At 44.7% G+C, this 24,415-nt stretch overlaps 2 protein-coding genes across 2 annotated transcripts in view; both read left to right on the forward strand.

Moving 5' to 3' along the window:
- The window catches only part of LOC311229222 (uncharacterized protein), a gene marked incomplete at its 5' end in the record, with an annotated part of 35,933 nt that extends 26,920 nt beyond the window's left edge, over positions 1–9,013 (forward strand). The window contains 5 exons of the mRNA XM_084315295.1: positions 5,257–5,881; positions 5,999–6,172; positions 7,747–7,920; positions 8,006–8,052; positions 8,363–9,013. Coding sequence (XP_084171421.1) covers positions 5,257–5,881; positions 5,999–6,172; positions 7,747–7,920; positions 8,006–8,052; positions 8,363–8,898 — 1,556 coding nt within the window. The 3' untranslated portion in view covers positions 8,899–9,013. The remainder of the gene's footprint in view (positions 1–5,256; positions 5,882–5,998; positions 6,173–7,746; positions 7,921–8,005; positions 8,053–8,362) is intronic.
- Positions 1–24,415, forward strand: part of LOC311228197 (uncharacterized protein) — a 465,049-nt gene that overhangs the window by 74,046 nt on the left and 366,588 nt on the right. The gene's annotated exons all lie outside the window — the stretch shown is intronic.

The raw sequence follows: 24,415 nt of genomic DNA on the forward strand, positions 1-24,415 counted from the left end.
GGAACTATAGCGATGGTACTTAATGATTATAGCTGGATACACTAAAGGGGGTCCTGCTGGTTGTAAGTCAGTAGGGGGGGGGGGGGGTTAGGAGAGCCGCTGGCGATATCCCATCTGGCCAACGATTTCTTGGGAGAATTCAGAGTGCTGAACACGGTGCCCACAGAACCTTGGTCCACAGATGAATACAGTTGGGCCCTCTTGTAGACGGTAGCTGCCGGTCCACAACGAAGAGACGTGAGGCGACCTCACTCGGGTTAGAGCGCCGTCTCACCTGGACTCCTCTCGGGGGTAGTTCCAACACTTACCAGTGTTGGCTGTTATCCATGGCATAAATCAAAGCACCCAAAGCAAGTAGATAATCCAAGCCGTGTAGGGCTCGCCGTCGTCCGGGTAAGGTAATCCAATGTGCAGGTCCACTCGTCCTGGCCCAGAACTCCTCGGATGAAAGCACCACACGTGGTCTGCCCAGCCTGGTTAAGACTCTAGATAACACGAGGAAACGATGGGGGTACTGCTCACTTTATAACTCTAACCGAACGATGCACCATACATAATAGACTATTATTAGCTTAATAGAAATACGTCCAACTCGACGGTATAGTGCCAAACTATGACAATTCAACTATTAATCCACACGATGTCTCAATGCCATTCTGAGGCCAAGTTGACCATACTGCACCACACGTGTATCGTGGGTGAGGCTTAACGTCTTGCCACTAGGTTGGAGGGTAAAGAACTAAGGGCTAAGGGACTAAAAGAAAGTTCTACTTTACTTGCGCCATATATATATGCGCTGTGAACAAATAGTACCATTCGTATTTCGGTAGACGTATTCCTACGCGGAACCGGGGCTAGTAACGACATGTTCGTCGGCACGATTGAACTTGAACCAAGGGGCTTGGCTGCTGGCGCCAAGTTCTTGTCCAATGAGAGAATGAAACTATTATGGGCTGTTAGTAGACTAAAGGGATATTCAGTGTATATGTACAAGGAATATACAAGGGATATCAAACGATATACAAATACTATTAAATATATATCCATAAATAAATATATATATTCGGTTTAATCTGATCCTTCACAACAGCCGCCCCCTAATTAGTCCCACCTAATTAGCTAAGCAGAGACAGATTAACCGCACTGTCTACCACTCAAGGTCCGCTGTAAGGGTCAGTCAACTCACAAAGTCATGGGGTCATGGTCGTCATCGATAGTGTCTGGGAGTCTGGGCAGTTCTATTAGCCTCGCCACGGGTCGTGTGTAAGTTCGCCCTTGGACGAGCACCTCAGCTGCTCGGACCTTGCCATCGGCACCGGTGATCACTTTGCTCACGCGGCCAGCCGGCCACATAGCTCTGGGTAGTGACTGGTCGATAATCATGACGACTGTTCCTTCTGTCAAATTGTCTCTCTCTTTTACCCACTTCTGGCGGGTCTGTAGAGTTCCAAAACTTGTCAGCTAGTACTTGACTGTACCTCCACATTCTTCGGCCGTTCGCTTCTTCAGGCCTGTACATTGTCTGGGGTAGCGCGGGGTCCAGCCGCCCCATCAAGAGTGTGTTGGGGGTGACTGGGTCGACATCTGCTATATCACTGGAGACGTAGCCGAGGGGCTTGGAGTTCAATACTCCCTCGATCTCCGTGAGGACTGTCATTAGGACTTCTTCCGCTACAGTCTGGGCCCCAAGCACGGCGTACAGGGCTGTCTTTATAGAACGTACTCCTCGTTCCCAGGTTCCACCGAAGTGGGGTGCGTTCGGGGGATTAAACTGGAAGTCAATCTGGGATGGAGCGAGGTGGGTCTTAAGTTCTGGGCCCATAGCTTGGAAGCTCTCTCTCAGCTCTCTTTCTCCGCCTTTGAAGTTTGTCCCGTGATCAGACAACAATGTAGACAGTTTTCCTTTCCGTGATGTGAATCTTCGGAAGGCCATAAGGAATGAGTCTGTGCTCATGGTTGGAAGGAGTTCGATATGTATCGCTCTGGTGGTCATGCATTTGAATACAATACCCCACCGCTTCTCGGTTCCTCTTCCTTTCTTTATATACAACGGGCCAAAACAGTCCATGCCTGTGGAGTGGAATGGCTTGTCGCCGAGTCGGAGGCGACAGGGAGGTAGGTCAGCCATCCGGGGTATGCTGGGCTGCGCGCGCCACTTTCGGCAGTCTAGACAGGTTCGCTGGAAGCGTCGCACTGCTTCTCTCCCTTGAAGTATCCAATAGCGACGTCTGATCTCCGCGAAGACTCTCTCTGCTCCTGCGTGGTGTACATCCTCGTCGTATTTCTTTATGATCAGCTCTGTGACCTTGTGTCGGCTGTTCAAGACTATCGGGTACTTAACGTCATCCGGTAGATTGGGGGCCCTCCGCAGACGACCACCCACTCTGATGAGATTATGGGCGTCGCTCTCGGGTGCCAGGTGGAGCTGTCTGATGGGACGGGCTTTCCTCCCTGTAGACAGTCTAGCTCGTCGGGGAACGAGTCTCTCTGGGCTCGTTGTAGTAGAAGAAGTTCTGCTTCTTCGTAGTCAGCTGCTGAAATGTCGGCAGTGGGCTGAATCTCTGGGTGGTGCCACAGAAATGTCTTTAGTTGCGCACTCTGTAGGGTGAGGCAATCATCTATGTTGGGGTCTGTGGAGGCGACTGTGCTCAGTCCACAGAACATAGGTTTCTTGTTCTCAGCCTCCTCTTTACTCGCCTCCCGTGGGGTGGGCGTAGGCCACTCTCCTTCCGGGAGCTTGAGGAACTCTGGTCCGTCACTGTAGATGTTGCGACGGGTGAGGTCATCTAGGGACATTCCCCGGGTGATGACGTCAGCTGGGTTGTGTTTGGTGTCCACATACCGCCAGCTCGCTGCTCTTGAATCTCGGTGACTCTGACTCCCACGAAGACTTTGTATCTGCATGAATCAGACTTGATCCATGTGAGTACTGTCGTGGAATCTGACCACAAGATTGTTCTGTGCACCGGAATGGTGAGTTCACGTTGGATTAACGTGGCTAGATGCGCTCCTGCTAGGGCTGCGCAGAGCTCTAGACGCGGGATAGAGTGTTGCTTTCGTGGGGCTATTCTTGAGCGAGCCAGGATGAAAGCAGTGTGTATCTCTCCTCCCTTCTCTTGGGCACGCAAGTAGGCCACCGATCCATAGGCTACTTCGGAGGCGTCACTGAAGACGTGTAGATCCATCTTGCATGTCTCTGGCCTCACTGTGGGTGGGAAGTAGCTGCGGCGTATATTGACGCCTGGGAGTGAGCGGAGCTCCGTCTCCCACTCTCTCCATGTGGAGGCAAGGGGTGCGGGTATTGGGTCGTCCCAGCCCTGGTCCTTGTCCCATAGTGCTCGTACAATCATCTTTGCCCTGGTGGTGTAAGGTAGAATACATCCCAACGGGTCATATTGTCTGGCGAGTGTTCTGTACACACTCCGTCTGGTGGTCGGTATCGCCGTCGACCTTCCCTGCTCCGTGGTCAGGGGTTTGTGTCTATAGTGGAGCGAGTCTGTTTTGAAGCGCCAGACTAATCCTAGTGTCATTTCTTGGGCTTCTCCTGGGATGGTCGCCATCCAGGTCTCGCTGCTGGCAGCCTTGTCCGCGGGGGAGAGGCTGCGCAATACGTGCGGGTCGCTGCTGGCCCACTGCCTGAGATCAAAGCCGCCTTTGATCAGGGAGGCGCGTAGCTTGAGTAGGAGAACCTCGGCTTCTTCTTGAGTCGAAACGCTTTGTAAACAGTTGTCCACGTAGAAACTGTTCTTCACACTGTGTCGGACCTCTTCATCTGCTGCTGGGTCCTCTGCGACGTGTTTCTGTAGTGCAAATGTAGCACAGCACGGGCTGCATGTGGTTCCGAAGGGGAGGACTTCCCACTGGTAGATGGCTGGGTGCTCATCTCCGATCCTCTCTCTCCATAGGAACCGCAGCAGGGGCTTGTCCTCCTCCACTAGTCTCACCTGCAGGAACATCCCTTTGATATCCCCGCTGATAGCCACCTTGTCCTGGCGGAAGCGTAGTAGCACGCCTAGTAGAGAGGGGCCGAGTGTGGGGCCGGGCAAGAGCTCTTTATTCAGATTTTGGGATCCGATCTGGTAGCTGCAGTTAAACACAATGCGATCCTTGCCGTTGTGGTGGAACTTGTGGTGCGGCACGTACCATGATTCGGTCGTCTGATCGGCCTCTTTAATGTCAATCTTTGTCACGTGTCCCGCTGTGATTAGCTTCTCAATCTCAGCGCGGTACACACTCTCTTGAGCGGGGTCTTTGGCTAGGCGCCGCTCTGTGTTCAATAGATACCGCTCCGTAGCGTCTTTCTTTGCGTGAAAGGTGGGCATTCCCTCTCGCCTCAGGAGTGGAGTTGCATATCTCATCACTCCGCCGACTGTGACTCTCTTTGTCCCTTGCTCGAGGAGGTTTATGGCGTAAATGTCTTCTTTAGAACGAATGTCTTTCTTTTCGTTCTTAAAGGGCATTGTCTCTAGTGTCCATAGCCTCTCGACATGCTGCAGGAGAGTGGTGTCTTCTTCTGTCACTCTGGAGTGGAGGCAGCTAGTGGCTGCTGTTCGGTTGAGAGATTTAGCGAGGGGGCCTTGTAGTGTCCATCCTAGGCGGGTCTCGACTGCTGCAGGACAGCCTCTGGGTCCTGTATGGACCCGGTCTATCAGGACTATGAGGTCTGCATGGTCGGAGCCTATCAGCAGGGTCGGGGTGGCGCCGTCTATGAGCGGGATAGGTAGTTGACGCAGGTGCACATATTTATCCATCAGCTTGGCGATGGGGTAGGTGTACTGTGATAGTCCTATTTCTTGGCTGGTGAAAGCATTTGTAATCCTATACCGTCTCTCTGGCTGCCCGCTTGCTGCGATAGTGAAGGAGACATTCGCCTTTTATCGTCTTTAAATCTCTTCTTATTGTCCGAATAGGGGCTTGGCTGCTGGCGCCAAGTTCTTGTCCAATGAGAGAATGAAACTATTATGGGCTGTTAGTAGACTAAAGGGATATTCAGTGTATATGTACAAGGAATATACAAGGGATATCAAACGATATACAAATACTATTAAATATATATCCATAAATAAATATATATATTCGGTTTAATCTGATCCTTCACAACAACTGTTGTTGAAACGAGGACCATGTAGACTCAACCACATATCTTCTACAGGATCCTCGTGTCAGAAACGGTTGATGCAACTTTAAACATTCTAATGTGAATGAAGATTATTATGATGTATTGTGTGATAAATCGTGTCATGTTCTCTCCATCAGATGCCTGTGAACTCACACTGGACCCAAACACAGTAAACCGCTTCCTCTCTCTGTTTGAGAGGAACAGAACGGTATCCTGGGAACAACAGAATCAGTCGTATCCTGATCACCCAGAGAGATTTGACTACCATCCACAGGTGTTGTGTAGAGAGGGTCTGACTGGACGCTGTTACTGGGAGGTAGAGAGGAAAGGAGTGGTTTTTATAGGAGTTACATATCGAGGCATCGGAAGGAAAGGAGCGGCTGCTGACTGTTATCTTGGAGTTAATGATAAGTCCTGGTCTCTGGTATGTAGTGATGATGGATACACTGCCTTCCACAATGACGGAGGAACATGCTTACCTGCCCCCCCCTCTGGCTCCACCAGAGTAGGAGTGTATCTGGACTGTCCTGCTGGCACTCTGTCCTTCTACACAGTCTCCTCTGACACACTGACCCGCCTACACACCTTCCTCTGCACATTCACTGAGCCCCTCTACCCTGGGTTTATGGTTTCGGATGAAGCCTCCTCTGTGACCCTGTGTCAGAAAGAGAAGCTGGACGTGTTTGAGCTGAAGACATACTCTGCTTCAGAGGAGGCTCTTCTGAGGCTGCTGCCAGTGGTCAAAGCCTCTACTATATCTCTGTGGGTACATTTATATCTTAATACATTGTATTCTCTTAATGCTTTTTATTATTATTATGTATTAATAAATAATATACCACTTTTCAATATAATTAATTGTATCTATTGCATATCCAGACTTGGTGACTGTAACCTCTCAGAGAGATGCTGTGAAGCTCTGGCCTCAGTTCTCAGCTCCAAGTCCTCCAGCCTGAGAGAGCTGGACCTGAGTAACAACGACCTGCAGGATTCAGGAGTGAAGCTGCTCTCTGCTGGACTGGGGAGTCCACACTGTAGACTGCAGACTCTCAGGTCAGTGTTCCTGGACCAGTTCAACAGACAACCATTTAACACTTTCAGCGCCAGCCATTACCCTTATCCCTGTAGCTAATGTGCCAGCTTTCTAGGGGTGGGGGAAAATATCCATACATAGTAATATCGCGATACTTTGCGTGGCGATACTGTATCGATACAGGGACGCCAAGTAAAAATTTCATTTTGTATATATATTTTTTTTTGTATAAGGAAGTTGCATTGTTCATTTCAATACCTGTAATTGTACAGTAGTCCACGCACACGTGTGCATTCAGTTAAGTTGGAATATGACTGTAATACAAACAGTTCAGTTTGTCAGGTACATGCAACACAGATTAGTGTTTACATCTGTCTGCTTGAGAAAATACCATGTTCTGCAATAAAAATTATTGAAGTGAGATGAACAGACTGAACTTTATTTGATTAGATAAAACATGTTGACAAAGTTTTACTTTGCAGTTGAAAAAAGGTAATAAATCGCAATATATCACAATATATTTAGTATCGCAATACTATCGTATCGTGACTCAAGTATCGTGATTGTATCGTGAGGCCTCTGGTGATTCCCACCCCTACAGCTTTCAATAGCCTAGTTTCACTGCGTCACTATGTTTCGAGAGCTATATCTATATTATAGCTATGGAGACAATACTATGGTCATTTGACAGTGACTCTCTCCCGTCGAACATGCAAAAAAGAGATTTTTCATATATACGTTTGCCCGTTATCCCGCGGTGAATATTGTATAGTTTAGGAGTGATCCGGGCTAATTCCTGAAAAGCTGAGTTATAGGGCGCTACGTGAATTCTGCTATACGCGTTGGCATTTCTCGCCTGGACACGCTACTATTTCCAAATCAAATGTATATAATAGGTATTATGTTTCTGCATGAAAGGGGGGGTGGGGGGGTCGTTTTTTGATGCGTTGATCGCCAGTAACGGCATTCGCTTTGAACACCACATGCTGATCAGCTGGATCGACATGAAATCATTGTAGGATCAAGGTGGAATTGACGTCGGATAGTCCTTACCTTTGATCGGGGGTATTCCAAAAGGAATATTCCAATTGTCTGATCACGATTTCCAGTATTGGTCCAGTATTGGTCCCCAACATAATCCGGCACAATGCATGCATCGAGTGTCCTGGACCCGTTCCAATGTGATCGAGTGAACCGCTAGACTTGCCTGTACCAAAATTATCTGACCGGAGGAAATTAGTTGTAACACGGTGTGAAATAAGGTTTCAAAGGGTGGGTGATACTGCCACCTAGCAGGATGCGGCCGGTATTGCACTCTAGCGATCTCAGAATGATTTCCTATGGTAAGACCGAGGTCCATGAACCTGTAATGAATAAAAAAAATCGAACAAAAGAATAAAGGTTCCAAAAACAAGTTTACTCGTCCTTGGCGCTCAACGCATGTCGGCCAAAAACAAGTTAACTCGTCCTTGGCGCTGAATGTGTTAAAAGTTAAAACATATTTTAAAAACATAAAAAGAAATATGTACATTTGGTGTGTTGGTTAAATATTATTACCTGTGTATCTGAACGTGTGTGTGTGTGTACTGTGTAGGCTGTCAGGCTGTCTGGTCACAGAGGAAGGCTGTATTTCTCTGGTCTCAGCTCTGAGCTCCAACCCCTCCCACCTGAGAGAGCTGGATCTGAGCTACAATCACCCAGGAGACTCAGGAGTGAAGCTGCTCTCTGCTGGTCTGGAGGATCCACACTGGAGACTGGAGACTCTCCGGTAGGATGTGGTACTTTAGGGGTTAATGGATGGTTCTGTGTGTGTTTGTGTGTCTCAAGGTCTCTTGTGTCTACCTCTCCTACAGTGTTGACCATGGTGGAGAGTGTAGGTTGAAACCAGGGCTCAGGAAATGTAAGTTGAGCTTGTTCTGCACATTTACAGACTGAGCTTCCCTTCAGGATATGGAGGCATTTCATTAATAACAGAAGAGCTCAGCTGATCAATTATACAATAAATAGAACAGGTTTATTCAGTTAATGAAGTTAAAGCTGCATTAACTGTTTTTGAAACGAGGACCATGTAGACTCAACCACATAAACATTTTCTTTCCTCTACATAATCCTTGTGTCAGAAACGGTTAATGCAACTTTAAACATTCTAATGTGAATGAAGATGATTATGATGTATTGTGTGATAAATCGTGTCATGTTCTCTCCATCAGATGCCTGTGAACTCACACTGGACCCAAACACAGTATTCAACAGCCTCTCTCTGTCTGAGAGGAACAGAACGGTAACAAGGGCAGAACAGCATCAGTTGTATCCTGATCACCCAGAAAGATTTGACTCCTTTTCACAGGTGTTGTGTAGAGAAGGTCTGACTGGACGCTGTTACTGGGAGGTAGAGAGGAAAGGAAGGGTTCATATTGGAGTTACATATCGAGGCATCGGAAGGAAAGGAACGGCTGCTGACTGTTGTCTTGGACTTAATGATAAGTCCTGGTGTCTGGAATGTCGTGATGATAGATACACTGCCCATGGCAATGGCAGAAGAACATGCTTACCTGCCCCCCCCTCTGGCTCCACCAGAGTAGGAGTGTATCTGGACTGTCCTGCTGGCACTCTGTCCTTCTACACAGTCTCCTCTGACACACTGACCTGCCCATTCACCTTCCTCCACTGCACATTCACTGAGCCCCTCTACCCTGGGTTTATAGTTTTGGATGAAGGCTCTGTGACCCTGTGTCAGATAGACTAGGTAGAGTAACTTCCTGTGTCGGATATAGTAGCTTCCTGTGTCAGATGGAGTAGGTAGAGTAGCTTCCTGTGTCAGATGGAGTAGGTAGAGTCATAGATATATATAGAACACTAGATAGCTTGCCCGCGCTGCCGGCCAATGGAGAGCGACGTCACTGAACCACCGCCATCTTGGGAGGGTCAGCCTTGAGTGAGAGTGAGTGAGCTGCACAGACAAAAATACTCATAACTCGCTGAAATATTGACGGATTTACAAACGGTTTGGTTCATTACAAGCATTATTAACGTGGCTATGATTCAAGCGGTTTGTAAAAAAAAAACATCTTTAAGTTTTTTTTTTATAGTATGCAGTATCATAACTACATATTTGATGTTTATAGCAAACCAACCCGTTTGTATATCCGTCAATATTTCAGCGAGTTATGAGTATTTTTGTCTGTGCAGCTCACTCACTCTCACTCAAGGCTGACCCTCCCAAGATGGCGGCGGTTCAGTGACGCTGGTGACTCCGCCTTAAACTATCTAGTGTTCTATATATATCTATGGGTAGAGTAGCTTCCTGTGTCAGAGTAGCTTCCTGTGTCAGAGTAGCTTCCTGTGTCAGATACAGTAGCTTCCTGTGTCAGATAGAGTAGGTAGAGTAGCTTCCTGTGTCAGATAGAGTAGGTAGAGTAGCTTCCTGTGTCAGATAGAGTAGGTAGAGTAGCTTCCTGTGTCAGATGGAGTAGGTAGAGTAGCTTCCTGTGTCAGATGGAGTAGGTAGAGTAGCTTCCTGTGTCAGATGGAGTAGGTAGAGTAGCTTCCTGTGTCAGATGGAGTAGGTAGAGTAGCTTCCTGTGTCAGATGGGCGTGAATACCAAACCAAGCCGCATTTCTCGGAGACGCTCTCTGATTGGCCGACGCCTGTTTCTACACTGGTTAAGCTTAGGCACTCTTCGAAGTTGGTTAAGGTTAGAGTTTGTCTTAGAGCGTGACTGCAAGTTTTTCGACGGTTAAGCTTAGGCACTCTTTCGAAGTTGGTTAAGGTTAGAGTTTGTCTTAGAGCATGGCGATAGAACGCCAGGTAGTTTGCAGGCTGTTTGGCGTGGAAATGGGCAAAGACACAGCTTGTCACGGATTGGGCAATCAGAGAGCGTCAGTCGGTGCCAATCAGAGAGCGTCTCCAAGAAATGCGTCTTGGTTTGGTATACACGTGTCAGAAGGAGTAGGTAGAGTAGCTTCCTGTGTCAGATAGAGTAGCTTCCTGTGTCAGATGGAGTAGGTAGAGTAGCTTCCTGTGTCAGATAGAGTAGGTAGAGTAGCTTCCTGTGTCAGATAGAGTAGCTTCCTGTGTCAGAGAGTAGCTTCCTGTGTCAGATGGAGTAGGTAGAGTAGCTTCCTGTGTCAGATAGAGTAGCTTCCTGTGTCAGATGGAGTAGGTAGAGTAGCTTCCTGTGTCAGATAGAGTAGGTAGAGTAGCTTCCTGTGTCAGATAGAGTAGCTTCCTGTGTCAGATAGAGTAGCTTCCTGTGTCAGATAGAGTAGCTTCCTGTGTCAGATAGAGTAGGTAGAGTAGTTTCCTGTGTCAGATGGAGTAGGTGAAGTAGCTTCCTGTGTCAGTGCCCCCCCCCCCCCCCCCCCCCCCCACACACACAGGAAAGTGAGAATATTGATGTGCATATATGTAAAAGGATTTACTACTTATTTTAAGACTTAAGACATATTTTGAAAATGTAATAAATGAGATGTTTACACAGTGTATTGACAGACTCCAGTTATTGTTGTTCAGCTGAGCGTTCATGATATTTGTGATTGACTGATTAAAATATATTTTCTTTCAACCTTTGTTTTATTTGGTATTTTTCACCCAAGTATCTCTTTATTTCTAGAATAGTTTCCCATAATTACAGGTTTAAAATAACAGAATGAACATAACGTTTACCTACTCATAGCTGGATGTGAAGTTTATGTGAATACATACCAGAGGTGGGACCAAGTGTTTACACTCAAGTCCCGAGTCAAGACTGGCAAGTCTCAAGCAAGTCACAAGTCCGAAACGTTGGGTTTCCAGTCCTAAACAAGTCCTAATGCATTCTTTACAAATGTAATGCCATTTCCAAACGGTAAGGTAAATTTGTATAGTGCTTTACAGGCAGTAAAAGGTTAATCAAAATAACATAACCACAATGTTACACGTTACATCACATTTATTTATTTATTTTACCTTTATTTTACCAGGTAGTCGCTTGAGATCAAAGATCTCTTTTTCGAGCAAGACCTGGCCAAAATGGCAGCAAAAACCATTATACGTTACATCACATATAATATCAATTGAAAACTTGTAAAAAATACTTTACAATAAGTTAATTAAAAACAATCACATACACAAATGTTACACCAAATACATGATAAATTATAGGCCTGACTATATCGAAAGGTTTTAAGACTCTGTTTAAAGGACGTGCTACGGCTGAAAAAGCCTGGTCACCTTTGGCCTTAAATTTGGTCCGGGGGACAACGAGCACCCCTTGGTCTGAGGAGCGGAGAGCCCTACTGGGGCAGTAGGGGGTCATGATGAGCTCACTAATGTAGCTTGGAGCTTCACCCTTTAAAGCCTTGTAGGTGGTGAGCGCCATTTTAAAGCCAACAGAGTAATAGTTAGTTAGTATATCAAATGTAAATCATAACTTCCTTCTCTGCTCACGCAGCCTGATTGGCAGCTGGTGGATTGGTCCAAAGTGGAACTGTAATCAGGGACATTAAGTTGACTAGCTTTATACTCATTATGTCATCATTAATTAACATTTGGGGTTTAGGGAGAGTATGGAGTCTTTCAAGTCTCAAAGAGTCAACAACTACATATTAATCTGTAGTTGTCATTAGGGTAATGGCAAATGAACCGTTTGTACCACGTTGAAATAAACAACACTGATATGTGCTTTAGTCTGCAATTTCAACCCTCCTTTCTCAACATACTTGAGACAGTGGCTCAGGAGGTAGAGCGGTTGTCTGGTCATTGGAAGGTTCCCGGTTCGATTCCCGCTCCTTGAGCAAGACACTTACCCTAATTGCTCCCGATGTGCAGTTCGCCTCCGCCGTCGGTGTGAGTGAATGGGTGAATGTGAGGAACAAATTGTAAAGCGCTTTGGATAAATGCTATATAAATGTACCATGTACCATTTACATACTTGTGTATAAAATAGATACAAACTATTTCTCTCAATGATCATATTAAATAGATACAAACTACTCCTCAATGATCATATTAGATACAAACTACTCCTCAATGATCATATAAAATGGATACAAACTCTCTCAATCATCATATTAAATAGAAACACAAACTACTTTGAATGAATGAATTTATTCACACATACGATATATCACATATACATATCGTCATGTGAGAACATCATCATCGAGATTGTGTGCGTGTGCCACGTCTCCCAAGAAGCTATTTTATATTAATAGTCTTTGAGCACCTGGAAAAGCGCTATATAAAATGGATGTATTATTATTATTTAAAGCTTTTGGAGGGAGCCTGATCACAAATATAAACAAAAAACATACAACGTGGGTAGGCTTACACACCTATTAACATACATACAACATAGATACAGACAATTAATATTCCTAAGTATGGATTCTATTTAGAGATATGTTTTGAGCAATTCCTCTTTCAGTGATTTTTTTGAAGGTTGAGATGGATTTTGACAGTTTCAGACTCTCGTCGAGCTCGTTCCAGATCTGCGGGCCCCTGCATGCTATGCTTAGGCTGCACATTTGAGTTTTCTCTTGCCAAAGATAAGATGCCTATTTCTTATGGATGTGCAGTGGACGGCAGACTGGGACAAGCTCAGACATTCTGTGATTCATGTTATTTACAACTTGATACATAATTGATGCGTTTGTGTACATTCAAATCAGCAAGCCTCAGGAGACTAAAGCGATGGAACAAAGGACGTGAGGGCGTATAAAAACCTGCATCATGACACTACTCGTATTTTTGTGTGTAAACTTTCAAGTTTCTTGAGATGGCTGGGGTAAGTGTTGCACCATATGACATTACAATAATTAATGAGGGGTCCATACAACGTTTTATAGAGAGTGATAAGGGCAGAGTCCTGCTGGTTCTCCCGAGTTAAATAAAAAAAAAAGTCACACAGGCCGTAAAATTGAACATAGCCAACTTTAAATACATCCGAGACTGCCTCAACATGGAAACAGCCAAACTACTTCAATTCAGTAATTATGGCCCATCTGACATACTGCATAACCAGCTGGCGTCTATGCCAAATACAACGCAGTTCGGTTTCCGGGTTCCTCTGATTGGCCACTAAGCCCATGTGACCGTGCGCTAGCACGCCCCCCTTATCGGCCGCTGGGCTGCCGTGCTGTGAAGCGGAAGAGCCAGCGAGGCGACGCGGTTTCAGCAGCAGCGGCCGTCTTCTTCTGAGGCGGCTCGTTCTTATTAATCCCTAATGTCATGTATGTTGTTGTGTATGTCATAAATGTCAATATGAATTGAAAATGGGGGACCCTGATGTAAACGAGACGAAAGTCTTTCTCTGGTCTGCATCCCCTTAACAATTGTGTATTGCGCCGTACTGTATTGTACCCATTCTGCAATCTGTTAAATAAAGTTTTCATTCATTCATTTCTCCCCCACTACTCTCAAAAGTAACACTGAATAGATAAAGTACAACAACGCCAGACTCAAGAAACTGTTCCCTTTGGATGTGTTCTCATAAACAATGTTTGTTTACACACACTGCACACGACACTCGAGGCTGCATGGGTGTAATCTCTCCTCTATCAAAGAGGTTGCGTTCAGGAATCGACGTTGTGATGTCCTACGGATCTTCCTCTAAAAGCCCCACGCAATACAGCATGTCTTGAATGTTCAGGCAGGAATTCACCACAAGAAAATGTGTTGCTAATCTTTGTTCAGTACAATATGATTGGAAAAATAAGCTACATCTGGAATCAATAAAGTGATTTTTTTTTTTAACTGTCAAGGGTACCAGCGTCTTTTTCTCCAGTAGCGCGACTAATATCCATATCAGTTACATCATCCAAGGTATTGTTACTCAATGTTTGTGAGCGTGGTTTGGAGATATTCACAGTAATTGTTAATTCAGTAAAGTAGTCAGATCTACTCTTTATTGAAGGTATACTGATATGATATGATTCTACGATTAATACTACAAATGTAATGGTCCTCAATGAGTATAACAATTACACAAAACATTAGCTTTATATCAGCCTTTCTGAAAGAAGAAATGGTTTCTTTATATATAGTCCTATATATATGTAGCATCCTGAATATTCTGCTAAGCATTCAGAAGTGCTGACTAACTTGTTACTTCCCCTGTGTGTATAAAGTGTGATAAACAGTGTTCCTTTTGATATCTCGCCCGGACTACTAATGATGCGAGGTGCTCCTCTTTCTCCGGCTTCGATATGGATCACTAACATGACATTGAAGCATCTTTCTCCCTTTCTGGAGTGGTCCTATAGTGGGATCAGTTGCGGTTGCCAGCAGGGGGCAGTGGTGGCAGGTGGAGCGGAGGAGAGAGAAGCAACGAGCGAGAGATGATTACCTGGAGGGCGGAACAGAAGGAAGTCCTCTTTGACAGTGAACTCGGACGTGAGCGGTCGCAACGGGCGTGTGCTCTGGACAAGCCCCGTTTGAAGAGTCCCGTTGACGAGCCTCGTTGGAGAGCGACGGGTGATAGAGTACTTGCTAGATAACGTGTTATCCTAGAAGTACAAGTGATAGTGAAGTGTGTGAGTAAGCGATACGGAAAGGAGAACCAACGTCCATAGATAACGTGTTATAGTAGCAGTGTGAGCGGTGTATTAGCATGCTGCTAACGGCTATAGTGACTCAAGTATATCACCAGGCGAGCGTCGCTGAAGACCGGTGGTGCATACAGCCACGTTGCGTTAGTAGTACAGACGATAGCAGGAGGGTTCACTAAGACCCACAGTTTAGCTGTGTTTAAGGTAGCCAAACAGTTTAGAGCGCGCCAGCCCAGTCAGCAGCCCGCAGTGGACACCGCAGAGGACACCTCTCCCACTAGCAGAGGTCGCCACAACACAGCACGCTCCTCCAGTTCCACCACTGCCCATGCTGTCTACCCCAGCCCGCTGGCTGTGCTCGCGGGATCGCCCGACGCCATCTTGTCACCCGGACGAGGGGTGGTGAGAGTAGGTCCGCCATCTTGGCTGAATGAATGAATGAATGAAAACTTTATTTAACAGATTGCAGAATGGGTACAATACAGTACGGCTCAATACATACAATTGTTAAGGGGATGCAGACCTGAGAAAGACGTTTGTCTTGTTTCCATCAGGGTCCCCCATTTTCAATTCATATAGACATATATGACATACATGACATACAGATAGTCAGTACTGCTACATCTATACATTTATGACATACCAGATTTGCAAATACAGTACTGTTTGTGATACAGAAGGAGTCAAGAAAAGGGAGTATATACATTTGACGTAGAAACTGTACATTGGAGGTTGGGTGGGGGGGGTTGGGTACATTGGGATATTGACAACCATACTGGGTAATTTACATTGGAGGTGGTTGGGGGGGGGGGGCGGGGGGCATACTGTATAAACAAGTAACACTGTACATTGAGGGGGGGGGGGAGGAGACACTGTACAAACAAACACAATTGTACATTGAACTATTGACAAAACCATACTAGGTAAATGACTGTACATTGGAGGGGGTTGGAATGATTGGGTTAGGATATTTACAGGGGCCAGTGTTGAATTGCAGTCTCCCGTAGGTGTCCCTTGAGAGAGGTTTTGAAAGTGGGTAGTGATCCACATTCCTTTACAGCTTTGGGTAGGGCGTTCCACATTGATGTGGCATAATTGCGAAACGTGTTTAGTCCCTTATTTGAGCCGAATCTGGGTTTGACATGATTTGTGGAGCTCCCTCTGGTGTTGTGATCGTGGTATTCACTGACCTTTGGGAAGTATTTTGACATGTACATGGGTACCTTGGTCGTGTAGTGTATCTTGTAGACCAGGCCCATTGCAAGTTGTTGTACTCTGTCGTCTACTCTAAGCCATCCTAGGTTGTCGAAGTGGGCAGGGGTGAGGTGGGTTCTAGGAGTAAGGTCAAGCAGTAGTCTGACCAGTTTGTTTTGAGATGTTTGTAATTTTGTTTTTAGCGCCTTTGAGGTGCTTTGGTACCATGAGGTGCAAGCATAGTCGTAGTACCCCTGAATGAGTGCTCCTGCCAGAGTCTTCAGGGTGTTCTTGTTTACCAGAGAGGAGATCCGGTACAAGAATCGAGTTCGTTGGTTGACTTTTTTTATTACATTGGATGCCATTTTGTCACAGGAGAGATTAGCCTCTAGGATGGACCCCAGGTAGGTAATTTCATCTTTCCTTGTGACAATATTGTCACCCACTGTAACTGAGAAGCCGTCGGTCTTGCTGAGTTTGTTATTTGAACCGAAGAGAATGGACTCTGTTTTGCCCATGTGTAATGATAGTTTGTTATCAGCGAGCCATATGCAGATTCTGCCTAGTTCCGAGCTGAGGGTTTTTTCAACCTGTAACTTGTTCTTGTCAGAGACCAGCAGGGCTGAGTCGTCCGCAAACAGGAACAAGTTGCAGTCACAAGCTGACGACATGTCATTTGCATAAATTAGGAACAGTAGCGGTCCTAGTATGCTTCCTTGTGGAACACCACAGCTCACTGTGAGGGGGGGGGATAGGGTCTAAGTACAACGGTACCTCGTGTGCCCACAACAGTATCCATTCGAGCGAACGCTAACGACCAGTGTCTAGGGGTACCCCAAACATTATAAGCCGGCTTTAGTGTAGGTTTTATTTGGTAACGTGGGCCCACATGTAAATGATTTCTTTTGTATTTGTGAATCACTGTGACGTTCTTGAATTCCCATTGAACTCCTTACCATGTGCCTGGGTCTTCCCCTAATCCAAGCGGGGTTTACTATTAATGTATTGAGCACGAGGTGTGTTCTGAAGGTCCAGATTAACACTGAAAGTCTGCGTTTATTATTTTGTATAACTTATATATTGTTTATATATATAAGATATATATCTTTACGTCATCTGTTTGCCTAACAGTATTCTCCATTCGCTTATGGTACATCCCATCCTTAACGACTAGGCGCCAGAGACGCGCCCCCTAGACATGTTTTCTAGACATGTTCAGACATGTTCAGACAAGCCCAGAGCAAGCGCATTGATTCTGTACAGGTGAATAGGCTGAGCCTAACAGGGACCAGATAGAGTATATTGTGTAGACGGTGCAAGCAGCAGCAGCGGCAGTAGCATAACAGGAAAACTAGCAGAGCGAGAGAGTGAGACGTCCGGTACAGTTGTACACAGACCGATAGCGGTGTATCGTTATAGAGAGCTAATGGCTACTTAGATACAACTATAATATTGTCGAGCCATTATTGGCACAGTATAGTGACTTGTGTGAGCGAAGTAACGTGGAGAGACGTATAGTTAAACCCAGCGACGTTTGGATATAACTACTCATTGGAGACCGGGTTAGTTTCACGTACAAACGAAGCTAACTAGCTACCATCTATGCCAACGGGCTTTTGGATTAATAGCTATTAACCCTGCCATCGGGCGCTAGGATTACAAGGACCGGTTCCGTACGAGACCCCTTCTTCCAGCGACGACAGGATTATCCGACCAGTCTACCGTTTCTATGGAGCAGGAGCTCTAGAGAGAAACCATCGTCTCCAGCCACCATCTTGCTTTCCCTGTATCGCCTCGCTTCGTCTCACTCCCTTCAGAGCTCCACCGGTCGAGTATCCGTAATCTAGGAACTATTCGTTACCGCTGACTTTGTTGCACTGACATTCTATTATTAAAGGAGAACCGTAATAAATAATATGTATGTTTGCTATTACTATTAAAATGCTTGTTAACTTGGTATCCCTGTCCCCGCGCAGTCAATTGAGTGTCCGCCATTTTGTCTAACTGTACTGTCTGGCTATTAATATTCTTTAGTAGTGGTTTAATCTAAACAATCTTTAATACAGTCAGGGTTGTGTAGCCCCTTAGCTACAAGGTGCCTATGTTGGGAATAGTGTTCCCCTATAATACAAGTGAGAGCACCCGGTGCCATATATGAATACATGCCATATGAACCACATAAAGTATAACTTGTAACTGCTAATTGACCAGGCTTACATAAAGGAGAAGTAAATGGGAGCACGGTGTGAGTGTCTATTTCTGATCATATGCTAACCTTGTCGACCGGGTAAATACTTATGACTGGTATATTTATTTAACCCTTCCACCCCATTCGCAGCATATTCGTTGAGGGTCTATACAGGTGGTCAAGGAAGGGTACTGCTTAAAGGGAAGCCCAATATAACTATTGAACTGACAGTCACCGGGTGTGGGAGGGCTAACGGAGGTACTGGGGGATGTGAGAGTGTGTGGGGAGCTACTGCTGACCGCCCTGGAAGGCGAGGAAGACCAGAGTACCACCCCCCAGGTTAGTAAATCCTGGGCCCCATCCGCTCCTGCTGCCCGCCCTCCAGAACGACGTTCCGGGCCCAAAGACGGGGGTGCAGATAGATCGAACTCTACTGTATCCTGCTACCAGGTGGCTGTGTATAACTACTCCCATAAGCAGAGATAATCCACCCTTCTACATATATAATTTGAAATAAAAAAATACCATGTTCCTTAGTCCTGTATTATGATCAAACAATTACACAAAAATGCATCCTATATAGACTCATGCCAAAACATTCAGAAATACCCAAATGATGCGAGTTTGTTTTTTTATGACATGCACAACTACAAGCTTTTAAGAACACTAACATAACCGCTTAATATCACTGAAATCCAAGTTAATGTATATCTTAGAAGTTCTTTGTTTCATCGTACAAACAGCCAAAGCTGTCATGTATGTTGTGTATGTCATAAATGTCGATATGAATTGAAAATGGGGGACCCTGATGTAAACAAGACAAACGTCTTTCTCTGGTCTGCATCCCCTTAACAATTGTGTGTATTGCGCCAAAGGGAACACAGTTTCTTGAGTCTGGCGTTGTTGTACTTTATCTATTTAGTGTTACTTTTGGGAGTAGTGGGGGAGAAATGAATGAATGAAAACTTTATTTAACAGATTGCAGAATGGGTACAATACAGTATGGCGCAATACACACAATTGTTAAGGGGATGCAGACCAGAGAAAGACTTTCGTCTTGTTTACATCAGGGTCCCCCATTTTCAATTCATATCGACATTTATGACATACACAACATACATGACATTAGGGATTAATAAGAACGAGCTGGAAGAAGACGGCCGCTGCTGCTGAAACCACCGCCTCGCTGGCTCTTCCGCTTCACAGAGCATCCTGACCGGCAACATCACCTCCTGGTTTGGGAATAGCACTGCACAAGACCGTAGCAGACTACAAAGAGTGACACGTTCAGCCGAACGCACAATTAGAGGGGGGCTTCCCACCCTCCAGAACATTTACAACAAGCGGTGCAAGGGGAAGGCTAAGAGAATTATTAAGGACTCGAGCCACCCGAACAACTGCCTCTTTGAACTGCTGCCGTCAGGCAAGCGATACCGGAGTCTTATGGCGAGCACAGAAAGACTCAGAAGGAGCTTCTATCCCCAGGCCATCAGGCTGCTAAACGAACAATAATCGCTAAACGAACAATAATCACTATGCAACAACCATCAAATGCACACAGCACACACACCCACACGCACACACTCACTCAAACAAACAACACACTGCAGCACCCACTCTCCACACTTTAGATCACACAAACACACTTACACTTTATATTTATTGATAAAGGATTTGCACTACAACTCGTACACCTACTGTGAATTGTACCTAAACTGCACCTCGTCCATTTATGCCTTGCACTATATAGTATTGTATATTAGTACACTGCACAGTATTGTATATTGTATGGTAACTACGTCTACGAACATTGTACATATGTCTAAACTGAACACTGTGACCTCTTTTTTTACTTCTAATTTTTACTATGTTTTTATTTCATACTTATCTTGTCATGCACAGTCTCTGGAGCGCAACAGTAAGAAGCATTTTGTACAAAAGTATTCTGTACTTCTGTATGACAACTATTAAAGAAACTTGAAACTTCACAGCGCGGCAGCGGGCGATAAGGGGAGTAGGGAGGCGTGCTAGCGCGCGGTCACGTGGGCTTAGTGGCCAATCAGAGGAACCCGGAAACCGAACTGCGTTGTATTTGGCATAGACGCCTCCTGGTGATGGAGGCTCGTCAGGTAGTGACTGACATGTATGGGGGTACATTTCTATCAAAAATAAACAAACGCAAAAGTAGAATCCACAATCGTAAAAACTATCCACACAATCATAAAAACGATCCACACAAACATACCTCTCAATTTGTGTTTCATAAATCATAAAAACACGCTTGATTTGTTTATATTTATGTACGGAATTCTAAAAACAGCTTGATCTGCTTAGATTTACGTACGGAATTATAAGGACACACTTGATCAACTTGGAGTTACGTACGGAATTTTGAGACAAATATTTCACTGTTTTCCCCGTGGGGATTCGTGTGTGACGCTTCTTCTTCTTAGAGGTCCATCAAAAATAAACAAACGCAGAAGTAGATTCCACAATCATAACAACGATCCACACAAACACACCTCTCAATTTGTGTTTCATAAATCATAAAAACACGCTTGATTTGTTTATATTTACGTACGGAATTCTAAAAGTTACGGACAGAATTAAAAGTTACGGACAGAATTTTGAGACAAATATTCCACTGTTTTCCCCGGCGGGGATTCCTGTGTGCGTCTCTACAATTCGTAGCCGCATTTCTGCAGACCCCTCTCTGATTGGTTGAGGACATTTCTGCAGACCCCTCTCTGATTGGTTGAGGCCATTTCTGCAGACCCCTCTCTGATTGGTTGAGCGAAGCCCCTCTCTGATTGGCCCCTCTCCGAATCCCGGATCCCAGTTTTCTGATGAATAGCCCCAAAACATTGAGGGCTCGAACGCAATTTATACGCATGGAAGTATTGATTACGCCATAACGAATAATTAAAAAAATATACCGTTAACTGGAATATGTTGTGTGTGCCTTTACACATATGTTGGATAGGATTATGTAATTGGTTTGTATAGCTTCGCGTATAACGTTATTTCGCGTGACTTCGTGGTTTATTCATAACACATTTCACAACACAGCCAGCGTTCAACTTGTTTACACTCCCCACTTACTGTACAATGTAACATTTAGATTAACCCAGTTAATGCTTTAGACAGTTACAATGTAACATTTAGATTAACACAGTTAATGCCTAACTGTACTGTCTATCTGTATGTCATATGTTACGATGAATTGAAAATGGGGGACCCTGATGTAAACAAGACGAAAGTCTTTCTCTGGTCTGCATCCCCTGGCCTTAACAATTGTATGTATTGAGCTGTACTACTGTACCCATTCTGCAATCTGTTAATAAAGTTTTCAATCAATCAATCAATAACTAGAGACAGTTACAATATAACATTTAGATTAATTAACCCAGTTAATGCCTTAAGAGAGAGAGGCTGGTGGTCAAGTCAAGTCAAGAATTTTATTTGTCACAAGTTGTTTATTTGCATACAAGTTTACAATGATTATGCAACTGATGTAAACAAGACAAACGTCTTTCTCTGGTCTGCATCCCCTTAACAATTGTGTGTATTGCGCCAAAGGGAACACAGTTTCTTGAGTCTGGCGTTGTTGTACTTTATCTATTTAGTGTTACTTTTGGGAGTAGTGGGGGAGAAATGAATGAATGAAAACTTTATTTAACAGATTGCAGAATGGGTACAATACAGTATGGCGCAATACACACAATTGTTAAGGGGATGCAGACCAGAGAAAGACTTTCGTCTTGTTTACATCAGGGTCCCCCATTTTCAATTCATATCGACATTTATGACATACACAACATACATGACATTAGGGATTAATAAGAACGAGCTGGAAGAAGACGGCCGCTGCTGCTGAAACCACCGCCTCGCTGGCTCTTCCGCTTCACAGCGCGGCAGCGGGTGATAAGGGGAGTAGGGAGGCGTGCTAGCGCGCGGTCACGTGGGCTTAGTGGCCAATCAGAGGAACCCGGAAACCGAACTGCGTTGTATTTGGCATAGACGCCTCCTGGTGATGGAGGCTCGTCAGGTAGTGACTGACATGTATGGGGGTAAATTTCTATCAAAAATAAACAAACGCAAAAGTAGAATCCACAATCGTAAAAACTATCCACACAATCATAAAAACGATCCACACAAACATACCTCTCAATTTGTGTTTCATAAATCATAAAAACACGCTTGATTTGTTTATATTTACGTACGGAATTCTAAAAACAGCTTGATCTGCTTAGATTTACGTACGGAATTATAAGGACACACTTGATCAACTTGGAGTTACGTACGGAATTTTGAGACAAATATTTCACTGTTTTCCCTGTGGGGATTCGTGTGTGACGCTTCTTCTTCTTAGAGGTCCATCAAAAATAAACAAACGCAGAAGTAGATTCCACAATCATAAAAACGATCCACACAAACACACCTCTCAATTTGTGTTTCATAAATCATAAAAACACGCTTGATTTGTTTATATTTACGTACGGAATTCTAAAAGTTACGGACAGAATTAAAAGTTACGGACAGAATTTTGAGACAAATATTCCACTGTTTTCCCTGGCGGGGATTCCTGTGTGCGTCTCTACAATTCGTAGCCGCATTTCTGCAGACCCCTCTCTGATTGGTTGAGGACATTTCTGCAGACCCCTCTCTGATTGGTTGAGGCCATTTCTGCAGACCCCTCTCTGATTGGTTGAGCGAAGCCCCTCTCTGATTGGCCCCTCTCCGAATCCCGGATCCCAGTTTTCTGATGAATAGCCCCAAAACATTGAGGGCTCGAACGCAATTTATACGCATGGAAGTATTGATTACGCCATAACGAATCATTAAAAAAATATACCGTTAACTGGAATATGTTGTGTGTGCCTTTACACATATGTTGGATAGGATTATGTAATTGGTTTGTATAGCTTCGCGTATAACGTTATTTCGCGTGACTTCGTGGTTTATTCATAACACATTTCACAACACAGCCAGCGTTCAACTTGTTTACACTCCCCACTTACTGTACAATGTAACATTTAGATTAACCCAGTTAATGCTTTAGACAGTTACAATGTAACATTTAGATTAACACAGTTAATGCCTAACTGTACTGTCTATCTGTATGTCATATGTTACGATGAATTGAAAATGTGGGACCCTGATGTAAACAAGACGAAAGTCTTTCTCTGGTCTGCATCCCCTGGCCTTAACAATTGTATGTATTGAGCTGTACTACTGTACCCATTCTGCAATCTGTTAATAAAGTTTTCAATCAATCAATCAATAACTAGAGACAGTTACAATATAACATTTAGATTAATTAACCCAGTTAATGCCTTAAGAGAGAGAGGCTGGTGGTCAAGTCAAGTCAAGAATTTTATTTGTCACAAGTTGTTTATTTGCATACAAGTTTACAATGATTATGCAACGATGTGCATAATACAATAGTAATAACATATAATAGAATCCAATATAACGACATTGTGCAATAAAACAAGTAAACAGAGTAGGGCATATCGGTATATGTACATAAGTTATTTACAGAGCATGGTAGGACATGCTAGGTCCTGTGGTAGTGCAATACACTGTTAGCTCCGGATGAGGCACTGGGTCTTTATGTACATGCTATATTGGTGGTCAATGTCACTTCGGATTGCTACGACACATCTCTACTGCTTGTGACAGGCTGTGGTGCGTTCCAGACTTTACTCCTGTTGGGAAACTATAGCGATGGTCTGTGCTCACCACACTTTTCTTCGGCCTCCCCGCAGCGAGCCGGCGTCGACCCCCGAGCTTCATTTTACGACGGGCAACAGAGGTGGGTTGAGCCGTTATGCTTGGCCCAGCACGGTTAGCGACTCGCCTGAGCGTGTGTGCACGGTTTGATGCATGGCTGATACCAGAGCGGCCGAAGGTGTGTAGAGCTGACAGCAGCTTGGAGGGATTCCCCTTCAGCTGATTGAAGATCTTTATCATGGCTGACGCTCCCCCTTGAAGTTCCTCATTGGTCAGCATTTCGTGGAACTCCTCTTTGAACTCCTCCAATTGGGACCGATACCTCTCTCTGGCTAAAACAGCTGAAAAAAGATGGAGCAATAGATGATATTGTATTTGAACTGTAGTGTAAACATTTATATAAATTCAAAAATGGTCAGCAGAGGAGATCGAGCCTTTGAGGTGTCAGCACCTAGAGGTATGCCTTGCCAATGGACATCCCACGTGTTGAGCAACCTAATTGTTGTATTTATAATGCATGTATAAATACATTGACTATTGGCCATGACAATGAACACAATTTTGAAAAAAACAAGTCTCCACCTTCAATGCCGTCAGCTCCCATAAATGTGGTCTG

This window comes from Notolepis coatsorum (assembly GCF_963971535.1).
Source record: "Notolepis coatsorum genome assembly, chromosome: 5".
Lineage (NCBI taxonomy): Eukaryota > Metazoa > Chordata > Actinopteri > Aulopiformes > Paralepididae > Notolepis > Notolepis coatsorum.